This window comes from Hordeum vulgare, chromosome 7H (genome assembly GCF_904849725.1).
Source record: "Hordeum vulgare subsp. vulgare chromosome 7H, MorexV3_pseudomolecules_assembly, whole genome shotgun sequence".
Lineage (NCBI taxonomy): Eukaryota > Viridiplantae > Streptophyta > Magnoliopsida > Poales > Poaceae > Hordeum > Hordeum vulgare.
Window position 1 is genome coordinate 374155332 of NC_058524.1, and position 21883 is coordinate 374177214.

At 42.8% G+C, this 21883-nt stretch overlaps 1 protein-coding gene across 3 annotated transcripts; it reads left to right on the plus strand.

Moving 5' to 3' along the window:
* The first annotated feature begins 15696 nt into the window (after nucleotides 1-15696).
* Nucleotides 15697-19555, plus strand: LOC123407524. Of its 3 annotated transcripts, none has more exons than XM_045100675.1 (5): nucleotides 15697-15933; nucleotides 16334-17374; nucleotides 17482-17657; nucleotides 18236-18430; nucleotides 18726-19555. In XM_045100675.1, the coding sequence occupies exons 1-5, from the start codon at nucleotides 15807-15809 to the stop codon at nucleotides 19323-19325; spliced, it is 2139 nt and encodes a 712-aa protein (XP_044956610.1). In that variant the 5' UTR covers nucleotides 15697-15806; the 3' UTR covers nucleotides 19326-19555. The 3 variants fall into 3 exon arrangements, with proteins under 3 accessions (XP_044956610.1, XP_044956611.1, XP_044956612.1); XM_045100676.1 differs by having other exon boundaries at nucleotides 17500-17657; XM_045100677.1 differs by having other exon boundaries at nucleotides 15698-15933; nucleotides 16367-17374.
* The last annotated feature ends 2328 nt before the right edge of the window (nucleotides 19556-21883 follow it).

Consider the following 21883-nt stretch of genomic DNA (forward strand, 5'->3'; position numbering starts at 1 on the left):
GTGATCTGTAGCTCTTTTGAGGTTGGTCCAATGGAGTTAGTTGTACCCCTTGTGTTCCTCTAGCATGCTGTGAATTTTCATGCCATTTGGAGTCCTGTAGCTATAGGTTTTGCTGCTGTCAATATTGCTTCAGATCGAAAACTGCACTCTCATGAGGTGTAATTTTCACTAAGTCTGAAATAGTGTGTGCGATGCCATTTTGTGTCTTCTTTTCCTAGTGCTCCTTGCTGTCATGCTAGTTGTTGTTAGCTGTTTCTAGTAGTGCTTCTTGCCCTCTTCCGTGCCATGCCTTGCTTGAGCAAATCGGAGTTGTGTAGCCGTAGTTGTGGGGCGTAGAAAGTGCTAATTGGCTGATTTTGGCAGATTGTAGTGTTTTCTTGTTTTGCTCGTAGTTTTCGAACCGTAGCTCCGTTTTGATCGTGTCCTACATGAAACTTGCTTAGAATCTCGTGTAGTTTCATTTGCTCTTGCTGGTTGCATGATTTGAAGTGCTCATAGTCATCGTTGCACACATATTGCATTCATGCCATCATATCTTGCGGTGCTTGTATCTTTTGAACCGTAGCTCCGTTGGAGATGTTCTTTATGTGTAGATTGCTTGCCTTGACGCGTAGAATCACGTGAACCTATTTGTTTTGCTGTTTACCAACCAATTAAATGCGTTAATTCAGATCTGGACAGAATTGTAAATTAACATGTGAGGTCGTTTCGGAGGTGCTATATGGCATTTCCGACCTCATTTAAAATCCCTAGATAGGTAGTTTAATTGCGCTTCACCTCTTGCCATGTTTAACCACATTTAATATTGCCGTGTATCTAATCGGGATAGAACTAAATAATAAACGTGGAGTTTCGTCAATATGCAACTCGTTGCATATTGAACTTCACTTAATGTGTAGTGTTTGTTTGTCGTGAATTGTCATGCCGTGCCTCGCATGTTTTCAGCTACTCATGCATCATTTGTGTTGTGCATCGTGTGGTGAATTCCGTGTGTTGATTTGTGTTTCCGGTTTGCTTCGTCTCGATAGAGTTCCGCAAGCGTGTCGGATGTGAGGACCCGTTCGACTACGTCGGTTCGTCTGCTTCACGGAGGCATTCTTATTCCAAGCGGGATCTCAGGCAAGATGATCATTTCCCTAGATACCATTACTATCATTGCCATGCTAGTTATTTCGATGCTATCGATTATGTCTCGTTGCCTACCACTTGTTAAATATCAGCCTCTCAACAATGCCATGAAAACCATCAACCTGTTCAACCTAGCAAACCACTGATTGGCTATGTTATTGCTTGCTTAACCCTGTTGTTAGCGTTGCTAGTTGCAGGTGCAGTTGCTTCCATGTGAAACATGGGTTCCTTATTATATCACCATATTAAATGATATTTAAATTAATGCACCTATATACTTGGTAAAAGATGGAAGGCTCGGCCTTTCTAGCCTGGTGTTTTGTTCCACCTTTGCCCCCTTAGTTTTCGGCTACCGGTGTTATGTTCCATAAACGAGCGCTCCTAACACGATCGGGGTTGTTATGGGGACCCCCTTGATAATTCGTTTTAGATTAAGACTGGTCTGGCAAGGCCCAACTTTGGTACTACATTTGCCTAATCACCTAATAAAATTGCATAGGGACCCGCCGGCACCCGCGGATTATTTTAATCAACCCCCGGGCCAGTGCTCCTCATGAGTGTTGGTCCAAATTGGCAGACTACGGGGCCACCGCGGGGCAACCCGAGGTTTGGTTCTCCTAGTGTGACCCATCCGTCGTGTCCTGAGAATGAGGTACGCGACTCCGATCGGGATCGTCGACACGTCGGGCGGCCTTGCTGGATTAGTTTTACCTTTGACGAGATATCTTGTGCATCGGGATTCCGGTGATGCTTTCGGTAATCTCAGAGTTGAGGTTTTCCACTAGGGAATCCGACGAGATCGCGAGCTTCGTGATTGAGGATTTCTATGCGGCTTGTGGTAATTTGTGATGGACTAGTTGGAGCACCCCTGCAGGGTTAAATCTTTCGGAAAGCCATGCCCGCGGTTATGTGGCAACGTGGAAACTTTGTTTAACACTGGTTCTAGATAACTTGAAGTTAACTTAACTAAAACTTGCCAACTGTGTGCGTAACCGTGACTGTCTCTTTCGTGAGTTCCTTCTCCGACCGAGGACACAGTGTTGGAAATATGCCCTAGAGGCAATAATAAATTAGTTATTATTATATTTCTTAGTTCATGATAATTGTTTATTATCCATGCTATAATTGTATTGATTGGAAACACAATACTTGTGTGGATACATAGACAAAACACTGTCCCTAGTAAGCCTCTAGTTGACTAGCTCGTTGATCAAAGATGGTCAAGGTTTCCGAGCCATAGGCAAGTGTTGTCACTTGATAACGGGATCACATCATTAGGAGAATCATGTGATGGACTAGACCCAAACTAATAAGACGTAGCATGTTGATCGTGTCATTTTGTTGCTACTGTTTTCTGCGTGTCAAGTATTTGTTCCTATGACCATGAGATCATATAACTCACTAACACCGGAGGAATGCTTTGTGTGTATCAAACATCGCAACGTAACTGGGTGACTATAAAGATGCTCTACAGGTATCTCCGAAGGTGTTAGTTGAGTTAGTATGGATCGAGACTGGGATTTGTCACTCCGTGTGACGGAGAGGTATCTCGGGGCCCACTCGGTAATACAACATCACACACAAGCCTTGCAAGCAATGTGACTTAGTGTAAGTTGCGGGATCTTGTATTACGAAACGAGTAAAGAGACTTGCCGGTAAACGAGATTGAAATAGGTATGCGGATACTGACGATCGAATCTCGGGCAAGTAACATACCGAAGGACAAAGGGAATGACATACGGGATTATATGAATCCTTGGCACTGAGGTTCAAACGATAAGATCTTCGTAGAATATGTAGGATCCAATATGGGCATCCAGGTCCCGCTATTGGATATTGACCGAGGAGTCACTCGGGTCATGTCTACATAGTTCTCGAACCCGCAGGGTCTGCACACTTAAGGTTCGACGATGTTTTATGCGTATTTGAGTTATATGGTTGGTTACCGAATGTTGTTCAGAGTCCCGGATGAGATCACGGACGTCACGAGGGTTTCCGGAATGGTCCGGAAACGAAGATTGATATATAGGATGACCTCATTTGGTTACCGGAAGGTTTTCGTGCATTACCGGAAAAGTTTCGGGCTCATCGGTAGTGTACCGGGAGTGCCGGGAGGGGTGCCGGGGACCATCGGGAGGGGTGTCACGCCCCAAGGGGTCTCATGGGCTATGAGAATAGATAAACCAGCCCCTAGTGGGCTGGAATAAGTTCCCACCAAGGCCCATAAGGTTTGAGAAGGAAAAAACACAAGGTGGAAAGAGTTTCCAAGTGGGAAGGTGGAATCCTACTCCAAGTAGGATTGGAGTAGGACTCCTCCACCTCCAATTTCGGCCAAACCTTTAGGTTTTGAGGCTGCCTCCTCCCCTCCCTCCCACCTATATATACGGAGGTTTTAGGGCTGATTTGAGACGACTTTTCCACAGCAGCCCGACCACATACCTCCACGGTTTTTCCTCTAGATCGCGTTTCTACGGAGCTCGGGCGGAGCCCTGCTGAGACAAGATCATCACCAACCTCCGGAGCGCCGTCATGCTGCCGGAGAACTCTTCTACCTCTCCGTCTCTCTTGCTGGATCAAGAAGGCCGAGATCATCGTCGAGCTGTACGTGTGCTGAACGCGGAGGTGCCGTCCGTTCGGTACTAGATCGTGGGACTGATCGCGGGATTGTTCGCGGGGCGGATCGAGGGACGTGAGGACGTTCCACTACATCAACCGCGTTCTCTAACGCTTCTGCTGTACGATCTACAAGGGTACGTAGATCACTCATCCCCTCTCGTAGATGGACATCACCATGATAGGTCTTCGTGCGCGTAGGAAAATTTTGTTTCCCTTGCGACATTCCCCAACAGTGGCATCATGAGCTAGATTCATGCGTAGATGTCTTCTCGAGTAGAACACAAAAGTTTTTGTGGGCGGTGATGTGCGTTTTGCTTCCCTCCTTAGTCTTTTCTTGATTCCGCGGTATTGTTGGATTGAAGCGGCTTGGACCGACATTACTCGTACGCTTACGAGAGACTGGTTTCATCGCTACGAGTAACCCCGTTGCTCAAAGATGACTGGCAAGTGTCGGTTTCTCCAACTTTAGTTGAATCGGATTTGACCGAGGAGGTCCTTGGATGAGGTTAAATAGCAAATCATATATCTCCGTTGTGGTGTTTGCGTAAGTAAGATGCGATCCTACTAGATACCGATGGTCACCACGTAAAACATGCAACAACAAAATTAGAGGACGTCTAACTTGTTTTTGCAGGGTATGCTTGTGATGTGATATGGCCAACAATGTGATGTGATATATTGGATGTATGAGATGATCATGTTGTAATAGATAATATCAACTTGCACGTCGATGGTACGGCAACCGGCAGGAGCCATAGGGTTGTCTTTATAACTATCGTTTGTGCTTGCAGATGTGTTTACTATTTTGCTAGGACGTAGCTTTAGTAGTAATAGCATGAGTAGCACGACAACCCCGATGGCGACACTTTGATGGAGATCATGATGATGGAGATCATGGTGTGACGCCGGTGACAAGAAGATCGTGCCGGTGCTTTGGTGATGGAGATCAAGAAACACGTGATGATGGCCATATCATGTCACTTATAAATTGCATGTGATGTTAATCCTTTTATGCACCTTATTTTGCTTAGAACGACGGTAGCATTATGAGGTGATCTCTCACTAAAATTTCAAGACGAAATTGTGTTCTCCCCGACTGTGCACCGTTGCTACAGTTCGTCGTTTCGAGACACCACGTGATGATCGGGTGTGATAGACTCAACGTTCACATACAACGGGTGCAAAACAGTTGCGCACGCGGAACACTCGGGTTAAGCTTGACGAGCCTAGCATGTGCAGACATGGCCTCGGAACACATGAGACCGAAAGGTCGAGCATGAATCGTATAGTTGATATGATTAGCATAGAGATGCTTACCACTGAAACTATTCTCGACTCACGTGATGATCGGACTTGAGATAGTGGATTTGGATCATGTACCACTCAAATGACTAGAGAGATGTACTTTTTGAGTGGGAGTTCTTAAGTAATATGATTAATTGAACTAATTGTCATGAACATAGTCTAATGGTCTTTGCGAATTACGATGTAGCTTGCGCTATAGCTCTACTGTTTTATATGTTCCTAGAGAAAATTTAGTTGAAAGTTGAAAGTAGCAAACTTTGCACACTGATTCTGTAAAACCGAGGATTGTCCTCGTTGCTGCACAGAAGGCTTATGTCCTTAATGCACCACTCGGTGTGCTGCACCTCGAGCGTCGTCTGTGGATGCTGTGAACATCCGACATACACGTTTCTGATGACTACACGATAGTTCAGTACAAAAATACTTAATGGCTTAGAAGCAAGGCGCCGAAAACGTTGTAAAACGTCACGGAACATAAGTGATGTTCTAAAGAGATGAAATTGTGATTTCATGCTTGTGCCCTTGTTAAGAGGTACGAGACCTCCGACAAGATTCTTTGTCCACAAAGCACAGGAGAAAAGGCTCAATCGTTGAGCATGTGCTCAAATTGTCTGAGTACGACAATCGCTTGAATCAAGTGGGAGTTAATCTTCCAGATGAGATAGTGATAGTTCTCCAAAGTCACTGCCACCAAGCTGTGAGAGCTTCGTGATGAACTATAACATATCAAGGATACATACAATGATCCTTGAGCGATTCGCGACGTTTGACACTGCGAAAGTAGAAATCAAGAAGGAGCATCAATAGTTGATGGTTTGTAAAACCACTAAGTTTCAAGAAAGGCAAGGGCTAGAAGGGATACTTCGTGAAACGGCAAAACAGTTGCTGCACTAATGAAGAGACCCAAGATTAAACCCAAACCCGAGACTAAGTGCTTCTGTAATGAGGGGAACAATCACTGAGGCGGAGCAACTCAAGATACTTGGTAGATAAGAAGGCTGGCAAAAGTCGAAAGAAGTGTATTTGATATACATGATGTTGATGTGTACTTTACTAGTACTCCTAGTAGCACGAGGGTATTGGATACCGGTTCGGTTGCTAAGTGATTAGTGACGCGAAATGAAAGCTACGGCATAAACGGAGACTAGCTAAAGGCGAGGTGACGATACGTGTTGGAAGTGTTTCCAAGATTGATATGATCAAACGTCGCACTCTCCCTCTACCATCGGGATTGGTGTTAAACCTAAATAATTGTTATTTGGTGCTTGCGTTAAGCATGAACATGATTGGATCGTGTTTATTGCAATACGATTATTCATTTAAGGAGAATAATGGTTACTCTATTTTCTTGAATATTCACCTTCAATGGTTTATTGAATCTCGATCGTAGTGTTACACATGTTCATGATATTGGTGCCAAAAGATACGAGTTGATGATGATAGTACCACTTACTTGTGGCACTGCCGCTTGAGTCATGTTAGTATAAATTGCATGAAGAGGCTCCATGCTGATGGATCTTTGTACTCACCTGATTTCGAATCACTAGTGACATGCGAATCATACCACATGAGCAAGGCCTTGTTTTCATTGAGATGAAATAAGATAGTAACTTGTTGGAAGTGATACATTTTGATGTATGCAGTCCAATGGGTGCTGAGGCACGTAGTGGATATCATTATGTTCTTACTTCACTGACGATTTGAGTAGATACTAGAGTATTTACTTAATGAATCACAAGTCTGAAATATTGAAAAGTTCAATTCTGTTTCGGAGTGAAGTTCGTCGTAACAAGAGGATAAACTGTCTACGATATGATCATGGAAATGAATATCTGAGTTATGAGTTTTGGTACGCAGTTAAGACAATGTGGAAATTGTTTCGCAGTTCATGCCACCTGGAACATCATAGTGTGATGATGTGTCTGAACGTCATAGCCATGCACTATTTGGTATGGTGCATACTATGATGTCTCTTATCGAATTACCACTATCGTTTATGGGTTATGCATTAGAGACAACCGCACTCACTTTAAATAGGGCACCACGTATTTCCGTTGAGATGACACAGTATAGACTGAGGTTTAGAGAAATCTAAACTGTCGTTTCTTGAAAGTTTGGGGCTTCGACACTTATGTGAAAAAGTTTCAGTCTGATGAGCTCGAACCCAAAGCGGATAAATGCATCTTCATAGGATATCCCAAAATAGTTGGGTACATCTCCTATCTCAGATCCGAAAGCAAAGTGTTTATTTCTAGAAACGGATCCTTTCTCGAGGAAAGGTTTCTCTCGAAAGAATTGAGTGGGAGAGTGGTAGAACTTGATGAGGTTATTGAACCATCACTTCAACCAGTGTGTAGCAGGGCGCAGGAAGTTGTTCCTGTGGCGCCTACACCAATTGAAGTGGAAGCTGATGATGGTGATCATCGAGCATCAGATCAAGTTACTACAAGCCTCGTAGGTTGACAAGGTCGCGTACTACTACAGAGTGGTACGGTAACCCTGTCTTGGAGGTCATGTTGTTGAGCAACAGTGAACCTACGAGTTATGGAGAAAGCGATGGTGGGCCCAGATTCCGACAAATGGCTGGAAGCCATGAAATCCGAGAGAGGATCCATGTATGAAAACAAAGTGTAGACTTTGGAAGAACTACTTGATGGTCAGAAGACTATTGAGTAAAGATGGGTCTTTAAAAGAAGACAGACGATGATGGTGATAAGTCACTATTAAGGAAAGCTCGACTTGTCGCAAAGATGTTTTCGACAAGATCAAACAGTTGACTATGATGAGACTTCCTCACTCGTAGCGGTGCTAAAGGTCTGTTAGAATTATGTTAGTTGTTGATGCATTATTTATGAAATATTGCACGTAGGATGTCAAAACATTGTTTTCTCGACGGTTTCCTTGAGCAAACATTGTATGTGATACAACCAGAAGGTTTTGTCGATCCTAAAGATACTAGCAAGTATGCAAGCTCCAGCGATCCTTCAATGGACTGGTGCAAGCATCTCGGAGTTGGAATATATATACTTTGATGAGATGATCAAAGATTTTGGGTCTGTACAAGGTTTATGAGAAACTTGTATTTCCAAAGAAGTGAGTGGGAGCACTATAGAATTTCTGATAAGTATATGTGGTTGACATATTGTGGATCAGAACTAATGTAGAATTTCTGTAAAACATACAAGGTTGTTTGAAAGGAGTTTTCAAAGGAATACCTGGATTGAGCTACTTGAACGTTGAGCATCAAAGATCTATGGAGATAGATCGAAAGCGCTTAATGGAAGTTTCAACAAGATGCATGCCTTGACAAGTTTTTGAAGGAGTTCAAAATAGATCAGCAAAGAAGGAGTTCTTGGTTGCGTTGTCAGGTGTGAATTTGAGTAAGACTCAAAAAAAACCCGACCCCGGCAGAATAAAGAGAATAGACGAAGGTCGTCTTCTATGCCTTAGCCGTAGAATCTAAAGTATGCCATGCTGTGTACCGCACCTGATGTGTGCCTTGACTCAAAATATGCTGAGAGGTACAGAGAGTGATCCATGATTGAATCACTAGCAGCGGTCAAAATTTATCCTTAGTAACTAATGGACTAAGGAATTTTTCTTGATTATGGAGGTGGTTGAAGAGTTCGTCGTAAAGGGTTACGTCGATGCAAGCTTTGACACTAATCCGAATAACTATGAGTAGTGAAACGGATTCGTATAGCAGAGTAGATATTTGGAGCATTTCCGAATAGCACGTAGTAGCAGCATCTATAAGATGACATAAAGATTTGTAAAGAACACACGGATCTGAAAGTTTCAGAACCGTTGACTAAAACCTCTCTCACGAGCAAGACGTGATCAGACCCCATAACTATATGGGTGTTGGATTCATTGGAATCACATGGTGATGTGAACTAGATTATTGACTCTAGTGCAAGTGGGAGACTGTTGGAAATATGCCCTAGAGGCAATAATAAATTAGTTATTATTATATTTCTTAGTTCATGATAATTGTTTATTATCCATGCTATAATTGTATTGATTGGAAACACAATACTTGTGTGGATACATAGACAAAACACTGTCCCTAGTAAGCCTCTAGTTGACTAGCTCGTTGATCAAAGATGGTCAAGGTTTCCGAGCCATAGGCAAGTGTTGTCACTTGATAACGGGATCACATCATTAGGAGAATCATGTGATGGACTAGACCCAAACTAATAAGACGTAGCATGTTGATCGTGTCATTTTGTTGCTACTGTTTTCTGCGTGTCAAGTATTTGTTCCTATGACCATGAGATCATATAACTCACTAACACCGGAGGAATGCTTTATGTGTATCAAACGTCGCAACGTAACTGGGTGACTATAAAGATGCTCTACAGGTATCTCCGAAGGTGTTAGTTGAGTTAGTATGGATCGAGACTGGGATTTGTCACTCCGTGTGACGGAGAGGTATCTCGGGGCCCACTCGGTAATACAACATCACACACAAGCCTTGCAAGCAATGTGACTTAGTGTAAGTTGCGGGATCTTGTATTACGAAACGAGTAAAGAGACTTGCCGGTAAACGAGATTGAAATAGGTATGCGGATACTGACGATCGAATCTCGGGCAAGTAACATACCGAAGGACAAAGGGAATGACATACGGGATTATACGAATCCTTGGCACTGAGGTTCAAACGATAAGATCTTCGTAGAATATGTAGGATCCAATATGGGCATCCAGGTCCCGCTATTGGATATTGACCGAGGAGTCACTCGGGTCATGTCTACATAGTTCTCGAACCCGCAGGGTCTGCACACTTAAGGTTCGACGATGTTTTATGCGTATTTGAGTTATATGGTTGGTTACCGAATGTTGTTCGGAGTCCCGGATGAGATCACGGACGTCACGAGGGTTTCCGGAATGGTCCGGAAACGAAGATTGATATATAGGATGACCTCATTTGGTTACCGGAAGGTTTTCGTGCATTACCGGAAAAGTTTCGGGCTCATCGGTAGTGTACCGGGAGTGCCGGGAGGGGTGCCGGGGACCATCGGGAGGGGTGTCACGCCCCAAGGGGTCTCATGGGCTATGAGAAGAGATAAACCAGCCCCTAGTGGGCTGGAATAAGTTCCCACCAAGGCCCATAAGGTTTGAGAAGGAAAAAACACAAGGTGGAAAGAGTTTCCAAGTGGGAAGGTGGAATCCTACTCCAAGTAGGATTGGAGTAGGACTCCTCCACCTCCAATTTCGGCCAAACCTTTAGGTTTTGAGGCTGCCTCCTCCCCTCCCTCCCACCTATATATACGGAGGTTTTAGGGCTGATTTGAGACGACTTTTCCACAGCAGCCCGACCACATACCTCCACGGTTTTTCCTCTAGATCGCGTTTCTGCGGAGCTCGGGCGGAGCCCTGCTGAGACGAGATCATCACCAACCTCCGGAGCGCCGTCACGCTGCCGGAGAACTCTTCTACCTCTCCGTCTCTCTTGCTGGATCAAGAAGGCCGAGATCATCGTCGAGCTGTACGTGTGCTGAACGCGGAGGTGCCGTCCGTTCGGTACTAGATCGTGGGACTGATCGCGGGATTGTTCGCGGGGCGGATCGAGGGACGTGAGGACGTTCCACTACATCAACCGCGTTCTCTAACGCTTCTGCTGTACGATCTACAAGGGTACGTAGATCACTCATCCCCTCTCGTAGATGGACATCACCATGATAGGTCTTCGTGCGCGTAGGAAAATTTTGTTTCCCTTGCGACGTTCCCCAACACACAGTGGGGTTATGAATGACGTAGGTAGGTGTTCAGGATCATTCATTTGATCATCAGTAGTTACGTCCACTATGCGTAGATCTTCCACCTCTCATTTCTTGTACTCGTAAGTTTAGCAACCAAATATATGCTTAGCCGCTGCTGCAACCTCACCACTTAACCATACCTCACCCATTAAGCTTTGCTAGTCTTGATACCTTTGGAAATGAGATTGCTGAGTCCCCTGTGGCTCACAGATCACTACAACACCAGTTGCAGGTACATGTAAAGGTTACTTGACGTGAGCGCGTTGATTGTTCATTTGGAGTTGCTTCTTCTTCTTCTTCTTCATCGATCTAGGATGGGTTACAGGCCGGCAGCCTGGGATAGCAAGGATGGACGTCGTTCTTCTTTTGTCGTTTGTTTTCGTCCGTAGTCGGACCCTGCTCTTCCTCTTGATGATTATGTAATGTACTGATGTGACTCTGATGTAGCTTGTGGCGAGTGTAAGCCAATTCTTTTTATATCTCTTCTTTTCAGTACATGTACTTGTAACGATATCCATTCTTGCGACACGACGAGATGCGCTTCTATCCCTGACGAGGCCTTCGTGCTAAATAGAGGATAGGGTCGCATCTTGGGCGTGACACATAGCTAGAAGAACCCTTTATATAGTGGGGGGGAAATCCAACCGTTTTCCCACTCTCTGCCCGAGCTCCAGCGGTACTACCGCTGCCTGCAGCGGTACTACCGCTGGCACTCCAGCGGTACTACCGCTGACTAGGGGCGGTACTACCGCTGGTTGCAGCGGTACTACCGCTGGGCCCCGGGTAGTGCAAAAGCACTATCACCGCCAAGAAAGTCTTCGCAAAAAGGTCCGTCCACGAACAACCGCTAGGCAGGCGGTACTAAGCTCCTAGAGCGGTACTACCGCTGACCAGGGGCGGTACTACCGCCAGCCAGCGGTACTACCGCTAGCATTCCAGCGGTACTACCGCTGGGGCCAGTGGTACTACCGCTGGGGACCATTTTGCAAGGAGGAAAGAAACACAGTGGCGGGGGCCGCTCCAAAGATGAAGGTAAGGGAAAATATGTGAAGTGTGCGCGTGCAAAGATAGATTCCACCCAAACCTTTGCACTACGGTTCCCCTCTTAATAGTACGGCTTTCCTATGACTCAAATAAAGAGAATCGTAGAGAGCGTCGTGCTTTCGTTCCATGAATGAGGAGGCGAGTCGTCTTGTGTCGTTGTCGTGTGTTATCTGAAACCTTAACACACACGGTTAGTCCTTTACGGTACTGTCATCAATCACCAAAATTACTTAGGCATAAACTATGCCCCAACATGTTGTCTTACCGAGAGGGCTCGGAGATACCTCTCCGTAATACGGAGTGACAAATCCCAGTCTCAATTCACGCCAACCCAACAGACACCATTAGAGATACCTATAGAGCACCTATATGATCATCCAATTATGAAGTGATGTTTGATAGCACATAAGGTATTCCTCCGGTGTCAGGGAGTTGCATGATCTCATGGTCTTAGGAATAAATACTTGAAATGAATAAGGCAGTAGCAATAAACTAAGTGATAGGATCAAATGATATGCTTACGCTTGGGTCTAGTCCATCACATCATTCTCCTAATGATGTGATCCCATTATCTAATGACAACTCAGGTCTATGGTAGGAAACCTTAACCATCATTGATCAATTAGCTAGTGTAGTAAAGGCTCAGTAGGGACAAGGTGTTGTTTATGTATCCACACATGTATCTAAGTTTCCGATCAATATAATTCTAGCATGGATAATAAATATTTATCACGAAGAGGGAAATATTATAATAACCAAATTATTATTGCCTCTAGGGCATGTTTCCAACACACTCTTCTTATTCTTATACTCTTTAGTTAGCCACATATAAAATGCTTAGTGTTTGTTTCAGCCTGACCACTTAACCATTCCTTATCCATTAAGTTTTGCTAGTCTTGGTACCCTTGGTAATGAGATCGTTGAGCCCCTTAAAGGCTCATAGATTACTACAACAACAGGTACAGGTACAGGTAAAGCAATGCTTTGACGTTAGACAATGCTTGTTCTATTTTGGAGTTCTTCTTCTTCCTTGACGATCATAGGATGGGTTCCAGGTCGGCAATCTGGGAATAGCGGGGTGTTCGTCGTCTTATTTTGTTTGTTTTTATCCGTAGTCGGATCCTGCTCTTCTATGTGATCATTGCTATGTATTGATGTATTGACATATTCTTGTTGTAGCTTGTGGCGAGTGTAAGCCTATATCTTGTATTCTCTTCTCTCCAGTACATGTATTTTTGGCGATATCCACCTTGTTAAAGCGTCTCCTATATGCGCTTCTATCCTTGTTGAGACTTCCAAGTTTCCGCGAGGATAGGACCGCATATTGGACATTACTCTCTCTCTCTCTCTCTCTCTCTTCATATATATATATATATATAATGTTGTATATTTAGGCAGTGTTGAATATGCTTTGTGTTTGATTGGATCACATGAACTTCTCTCAAATGTCCTTACCATATTGAGACTGAAAATTGTACTTACCATCTTTTACTACAAATCGGCTAGTTGAGTAACAAAGGAAAAATAGGAGCATTTTATAAAAAAAATCATGGTCGTAGAGAGAATGGGCTTTGTGGTACAGAAGATTCTTTTCGCAAATAACTCTTTTAACTATAGATTATGATAAACTTTGTACATTTGTAAATTGGCAGTGAGCTGAAATTGGTAGCAAAATGTTTAGACATGAATGTTTTGTGTGGTGACACATGAGATTTTTTAAAAAATTTGGTGTTGCACAACTTAACAGATGGTATCACGATTTGTATGCTGACAAATAAGGTTTCAATAAATTTTTACAAGACCAATGACTTTTGATAGCAAGAGTTTATTGATGATGCTTGGTGTCCTCTTTCATTTTGGAGCTGCCTGTCGATGGAGGATACAAGTTTATTCGATGCTCGCCTTCGACTTTCAAGTCAATGGTTTTCTTGTTTGGCTGGAACGATTCTAACAATACGGTTGTTAGAGCCGGACGAAAAGCACTCTGCTTACTGTCCGAAAACGAGTTAAGAATAAGCTTGTCTCCGTTGGAGGCAGACATGTCCAAATGAAGGAGGCCGCAAACTATCACTGACGAGCTCCAACTAAAAAGTCATCAATTTGGTAATAAATTAGCATCGACTATAGACTGAAGAATACTCCGAACTGAAGATACTGCTTAAGGATATGACCTCTGGTTAATGGTTGAGTGGTATAGAATCAGTTAATGTGTGCTATATACACTTATTTTTTTCATGTAAGTAAGTGCATTTTGTAGTCAATATTAACTATTTTGTTTATGTTCTGCTCATAGATAGAAGGGATCAGAAGATTCAGACAAAAGGGTCAATGCACAAGACAATGAGAACATGAACATGTTGATGCTTGAGAAGCAACATGCAGAACGGCTCAAAGAGGCGTTGTTCAACTAGATCAATGCCGTTGAACAAACTCGGAGACATATTCGGAAGTTGGAGTTGAACTAGAGGAAGAAAATGAAAGGGAAACAACTTTCCAGCCTCACGGCGCACATCTTGGTAGAGGCTAGTGACGAGGAGATGTGGGACATGTGGTCTCTTCTTTCTTTTGTGTCCATACCTGAAGCAGATGTGGTGTTCAAGTGGGCTCTTCTACAGGGCGGATCTTCTAATCCGAAGTAGGCTGCACGTATCCGGCTGCCACAAATGCGCTAGATTGTATATAATAATGCAATGAAATTGTGTGATGTAACGAGATTTCATGGGTGATATTTAATTAGGTAATATAATGTGATTCATATGAAATGCTTTTAGGTAATATCATGTGATTTTGTAATGTAATATGATTCCACATGATGCAACATGACAAAACTTGGTATTATTTTTAATACCAGGATAGTGGCGTCGACTTATGTGGAACGCCAGCAATAACATATGTTCTTCAGGATGGCCCACCCACGCCTGCAGTGAGAAAATACCGTCGGAGTTGGAAGCGGAAGCCGCTATTGAGACTCATCACTGTATACTACCGGCGTTCGGGTCCGCGTCAATAACCAAGTTTTTAGAACATCGCTACTAGGCTTTTTCCTTCTAGTGTTAGCTCCATCACTCCGAGCAAGCCAAATGCAAAGGGACAACTATGAGGCCCTCGAACAGACACAAACGGACGACTAGGAGACACTTTTGCCCTTGGGTAGCCCAGGGAGACGGTTACTCCAGCATCCTTTATATAGAAATAATGAGGGTACATTAGGTACTATGTGGTCTTGAATCACTATATTAATCAATAAGTCTGTAATTCTACATAATTAAACATGTAAACCTACACATGTGATTAATTTTAGATTAACATTTCATTAGCTTTGTAACCATAATATTTCAATTTATATGACAAATATACATCCTAAATAATAAATTTATTTTAAAATTCAGCATATGAAAATGATGCTTGTTTTTTAATATCTCCTTCGTTTTAAAGTAAGTGTCTTAAGCTTTTGTACTACTCTAGTATAAAGTTGAGACATTTATTTTAAAACAAAGGGAATAGGAGAGATGTCACCGAAAGTATTATTCTAATCCAAGTTCATGTAAGCTCACGTAAATAGTAAATTAAAATATATTTTTTTGTATGAAGCACTAACAAATGTTTTGATAGCTTTTGAAATTTCATTATCAAATGACGTGTGTGGAAATCTTTTGAAGCATCGATTTTGTATTTTCTTACCATATTTTCTAGGAATGTTATAAGGTGATGATAAAATTCTGCAATCCATCAAAATATTTGTCAGTGTTTCACACAAAAAAAATCAGAATTTTAGAAAAAAATATATTTTTTATTGATCACCCGACCTCAGATGAGCTCGGATCAGAACCTCCTTCTTGGCTTCGGAAAGGGTAGAGGCGAAAAAGTCACCGTACTTCTCCGCTTCCTCAATTATTACGGCTCGACCACCCACTCTACCACCGGTGGTTTGTACGCGAGACGCCGGCGATGACCTCCGCCGCCGCCGCCGCCGCTTCCATTTACTCCGTCTCGTCATATGCTCTCTCCCCGCACGCCGCTCCCTTCACCCCCCCCTCGCGACCGGCTTGCGCCCCTCTCGAGTGCCGCCAGAATGGTAACCTTTTTCTTTCCCTTCCTCCAATCCCCACCCTTTTTCTTGTTATGCTCCGCCTTGCTCTGATGTTCCGGTTCTTGTCTGGTCCGCGCCTTATCGCCCCTTGTGATTGCGTTACGCCGCTCGGTTAATCCATTTGTGTTGACCTGCTTGGCAAAATATCTGACCTTTGTCCGGTTCTTGGGCAGTAGTTAGGTTTGCGGTCTGGGGTAGTAGGCCGAGAATCAATGGATCCTAGCTTATTTGTAGTATCCGGCATACATCATTCCATCCTCTCAGTCGCCACTAAATTATGACTTTATATCCATGATTATCCCCAAAAGGGGCAATGATATATACTGTAGATGCTATGTTTGTGTTCTTGTTCCACTGCTAACGTGTCAGTCATCTATTTACATAGCAAAGCCATTGAGTGTGTCTTGCCAATGCATAGGTGATGTTTCTAGATTGGCGGATGCTAGCTCTGTGGGGTATGCTGAAGAGAAGACATCAAGAGATACTTACTCAGCGTTACCAATTGCATGTGCCTTGATGAAATCGAGTGGTGCCGTTTATCCACCTTCTACACATGCCATGCACACTGGGCAGCCAAGTTCATGGTCAGCAGTTTGCCCGGATGCATATCCTTCCTCACCATACGTCAGGATAACATCCAATTATAAGCAGCAATCCTTGACCTCAGGAAATGTGAGCAAATGTTCAACAGTAAGGATAGAAAGGCCACCAAATAAAACATCAGAAACTAACAAAAACAGCTGTGGTTCTGGAAGCAAGTTGGTTATAGCAGAAAATTCTAAGTCCAATAAAGACAGTGAAAAAGAAACATCGTCCCGCAGTTTACAATTCAATGGTCCTGTTGATGGCAAGGAAAATTCACAAGGTACCATGATCTCCTCCAATGAGGCAAATCCTGTCTTCAGTGCAAGCCCTCTTCATATTCCAACTACTTCTGCTGATTCATGTGGTGTTTTGGCCGAGGATGTGATGCCAGATCCATCAGAATGTTCTGTTGATTCACCGTGCTATAGAGGTGCTTCAGCTTCTCGTCTGTCTCCATTTGATGTTTTCCAGACACCTGCTACCCAGTCAACTAATCAAGAATTAGAAGCTTTTGCCGTACGACAGAAACAAAGCTCTAGCACTGTTCAACATCATGAAACTCCGTCTGAGCTCCAGAGTTTGGTCACCAAGACTAACCGTGACCACTGCAAATCCCAGACTGAAGCCGTTGTGTCAAAGAAATCTGGGGCCATAAGTATAAAGGAGACAAAAAAAACATGTGGGAAGGAGCTTGAATGTGCAAACCAATATGCAGCAAAATGTGAACTAGAGCAGAAACACCTTTTAGGACTGAGAGGCGATTATATGAAGCGATCTGGTTTGAATTCTGCTGCTCCGGATTTTGTACCTTCGTTGATTGGGAAATCAAAAATTGGCAAAGGTTTATCTATATCTGTTCAAGTTATTTACGATAGTGCCTGATGCTTGATATTTTGAATAAGCGTTTCCTTCAAATGCACATAATGCTATCTATTTGATACATTACAGGACCCTGTCCTTCAACAGGAAAGAATATATCGGGAGTCCTCAAGGCGATCGAGAATCTAACTGTGGTATTCCAGAGTAGTTTTTCTGGTGATGAAATTGAGCTAGATGAAGATGACTACATCCTCCTTGAATCGGTGATTGATAGTCTTCAGACTTGCCTTCATAAAATAAGAAAGGTGCGTTGTTTTGTTGTTGTTTTTGTTTTCAACTTACTTACTCCCTCCGTCCCAAAATTCTTGTCTTAACTTTGTCTAAAAATGGATGTATCTAAATACTAAAACTTGACTAGATACATTCATATCTAAACAAATCTAAGACAAGAATTTTGGGACGGAGGGAGTATTTAGTATGGGCATTGTGTTCAGTTTGAAATACTTTCAGCTGAGCATATCCACAACCTGCAGCTTGCTGTTTTACTTGCGTCTTGCCTTATTCAAAACTATTTTGACGTGAAAGATCAGGTGTACCAGGCTAACCTTCATTATTCTTTCTTATTTCCTTATTGCTTACTACGAAGTTTGATTGCTTCCACTTACGCCAGATGTTATTGATTGATTTGTTCTTAGGCAGAATAGCTATTATTTTGAGTCATATATAGGATAAGCAGATTATATGGTCTCTGGTGTTTGTGAATTCTATTTTACTTGTTAACATTTTCCTTCTTGTCGATAAAAGAACAAAAACTATTCAGACTTACTACAGTATTATGATATTTGCAGTGACCCCATGATAATTGTGTATCTGTTGTTACTAGGATCCTATTAAGGGTGCTTCTGACAAGGCAGGGCCAAAGACTCCACATTCTCAGACTACAGTTTTAAAATCTGACGCAAGAAAATATAATAGTAGTTACATTGCAGATGGTGAAAAGGACATAATTATTAATCATTTTGCTGGTTCTAGTCATATCCACAATGAGTTTGGAAGAAACGGCTTGACACGGGGCCAGGTAACCTTTTCTACTCATGATAAATTACTTGTGTTGTTTCTTTAACTTGCTGAGTTGTTAAACTGTGTGCTCCAACAAGTGCAATTTTTCATAGGCATGTTAAAAGGTCGGTCTGGCAATTTTTAGAAAATATGTGCAAAAGAATTTTTCTCCTTGCAATTTTTTTCAGGAAAATTGTAGGACTTATATGTACCTTGTGATAAGCCTAGCAGTATTGGATGCCACTCACATAAAAAATTAGTTTAACCAATTGTTTCTGTTTTACTTTATTGACAAGCAATTTATGATTGGCTAGCCTGCACTCAACAATGTCCAAAAGAAGATGCCCTGTGAGGAAGAGCATCCACAGGTTCTTGTGTATAAGAATCTGTGGATTGAAGCGGAGCGTGCAAATTGTGAATTGAAGTACCAGCTGAAACACACTTGTATAAAAATAGACATAGAGTCCAGCATGGCTCCTATTGGTGGGCCAAGAAAGAACTATTCCCAAGTATCTGATTTGAGTACCGATCCAAGTAATCTGTATGGAGTTGCCTTAGCTCGCCCGACTGGAGAGACATCAGGAGCAAGAAACAGTCAATATCTCCCTCATGCTGGTGACTGCACTCAGTCAGGAGGTGACGCCACACTTAGCTGTTCTTCAAGCACCAAAGGGTACACTGCTCTGCCGAAGAATTTGCAGCATGGCCATGTCCTAACAGGCTTGGAAGAAACGGCCACGCATCGCCATGCGCCTCTGCCATATAGAGCTTGTCAGGGGTTGAGTGGTGGCACTTTGGATGGAGTGACTGCCCGCTCATACCTGACCGGTCAAGATGGCATTTTGCGCAGCAATCCGAAGTACGGATCGTCAGATTGGGAGCATGTGCTAACTGAAGAAATCGGCTGGAGCTGAACGAATCTGATGGTACCGTCACCTGTATATGAGGAAGTAGGATTGCAGGAAACCAGGGATTCTGGTTACCTTTTTGTTGCTAACTAATGCTGTTGAAAACGACGTTAGTTGGCGAAATGGTGCGTTTCTCGTCGGGCGAAAATACAGTGCCCCCATTATGAATCTTCTGAAACAATGGTTGTATAAATATGAACTTGTGATGCTACTACTAAGCGCTATCTTGTCCTTCAGTGTCATGGTGGGCAACTCTGACTGAGATTGTGCATCAGGATTCAGAGCCTTCGTGGGGCTGCTAAGAGATCTCTAGTAGAACCCTCGAACCCTTAAATGTAAAATCAGTTTTAAGGGTTGAGAATTGCCCATTTTTGACACTTTTAAGGGTTGAAAAACAGGGGCAAAGACTAGAACCCTCAAACCCAACCCTTATAACGGAATATTCCGTTATAAGGGTTGGGTTTGAGGGTTCTACTCTTTGCCCCAACGCCAAACCTTAAAACTGTCATTTCATATATCACACATTTCATCATATGACATATCACAAATTCAATCACATTTGACATAAAACAATAATCATTCTAGTTATTATTACAACACCGAATAAAACAATAATCATTCAAATCATTACAACAATGTTTGAGCAAATAACAACAATTGTTCGAATCAAATAGGACATAGAAAAGTAAAACAAAGATACATCATGGGCCAATACGCCGCCCATCCAACTGCCAGTGGTGCTCTATTAGATCATCCCGGAGACGACCATGAGTGGTTGCATCCTCAATCTCACGATGTGCTTTAAGAAAGGCGTGTATGCAAGAAGGGTTTCTTTCCGGTTGCACACGCGTACCAACATTGTCATAGAAACAAGGGAGGTTTAACCCTCTCTCATCCTCTAGGATCATGTTGTGTAGAATCACACAACATTTCATGATGTTCACCAAGGTTTTCTTGTCCCAAAACCGAGCTGGACCCCGAACTATGGCAAACCTTGCTTGTAAAACACCAAAAGCTCTCTCAATATCTTTGCGGGCTGCCTCTTGTGCCTTGGTGAAATGAGCCTCTTTTCTTGTTAAGGGCATCCCATTTTTCTCCTTGATGGACTTCACAAGAGTTGCCCATGAGGGATAGATGCCATCGGTGAGATAGTATCCCATTGAATACTCATTGTTCATGATTTTGTAGTTGCAAGCTGGAGCATCCCCAGAAATTAAACTTTTGAACAATGAAGATCTATTGAGGACATTGATATCATTGAGTGTTCCCGGCAACCCAAAGAATGCATGCCAAATCCATGTGTCCTCCGATGCTACGGCCTCAAGCACAATGGTAGCATCACGGCTTTTACCGCAATACATTCCATGCCATGCCTTTGGGCAATTTTTCCACCTCCAATGCATGCAATCAAGACTACCAAGCATCCCCGGTCATCCCCTTTTTTCATTCATTTCCATTAATCTCTTTGTATCTTCCTCGTTTGGTGCCCAAAGATACTTCTCACCATACAACCGGATGACCAACTTGGCAAACCTACGGACGGACTCCGTGGTTGTATCTTCCCCAATGCGAAGATACTCGTCAGTATAATCCGCGGGTATGCCATAAGCGAGTACCCGCATTGCCGCTGATATCTTTTGATATGCACTAAACCCCATGATACCGGCGGCGGATCTACGACGTTTAAAGTAATACGAGGCGGCCTAAGGGTTGGGTTTGAGGGTTTCAGTCTTTGTCCCTGTTTTTTAACCCTTAAAAATATTAAAAATAGGCAATTCTCAACCCTTAAAACTGGTTTTAGATTTAAGGGTTCGAGGGTTCTACTAGATATGCTCTAAGGCCGCTATGTCGGGCAGCTGTGCGCATGTGTGTGAGGCTTTTAAGCCCCATGGCTGTAATTCGTGAAAGTAGCTAATGGAATGGATAGACTCGATGTACGCGTTTGGTTCACGATAGATAACGTATTCACTCTATGTAATCAGGATGTACCGTACGTCCGTATCTACGATTACCTGATTTGTTTGGTTCAGCTTGGGATAGGCGGAGTAGAGCATCGTAACGAGAACAAAAGACAAGGAACAAGCGCTGCTATTCCAAACCTGAGTGTGACGATTTCATCATGACTCATGATGTGTCTGGCTCAGTGTTTTAGAGATACTTCTTTCAGAAGTACGCATAGATATATGTGTGTTCGTTCATAGGGATATGTACATGTATGAACATATGTATTAAGAAAAACACATTTTTTTTCTAGAGAGTAGGTAGCGGAGAAGGCAGGGGAAAATGAGACGAGCATACCAATTACTCCATCCGTAAAGAAACATAATAGCGATTAGATTACTAATCTATAAATGCTTTTATACTTTTTATAGAGGGAGTACCTTCGATATTAAAGATACAAGCCATATATTTTATTTTAAATTAAAAGAAGTACACTGTTTGAGAAAGCTGGACCATCCAAGAAACTTCAAATCTAGGGTGCATATACATAGCACAATATTTTTCTCAAGAAAATAAAAATAACACAAGGCGATCATGCTCTCCCTTCGGGAATTAAATCTACA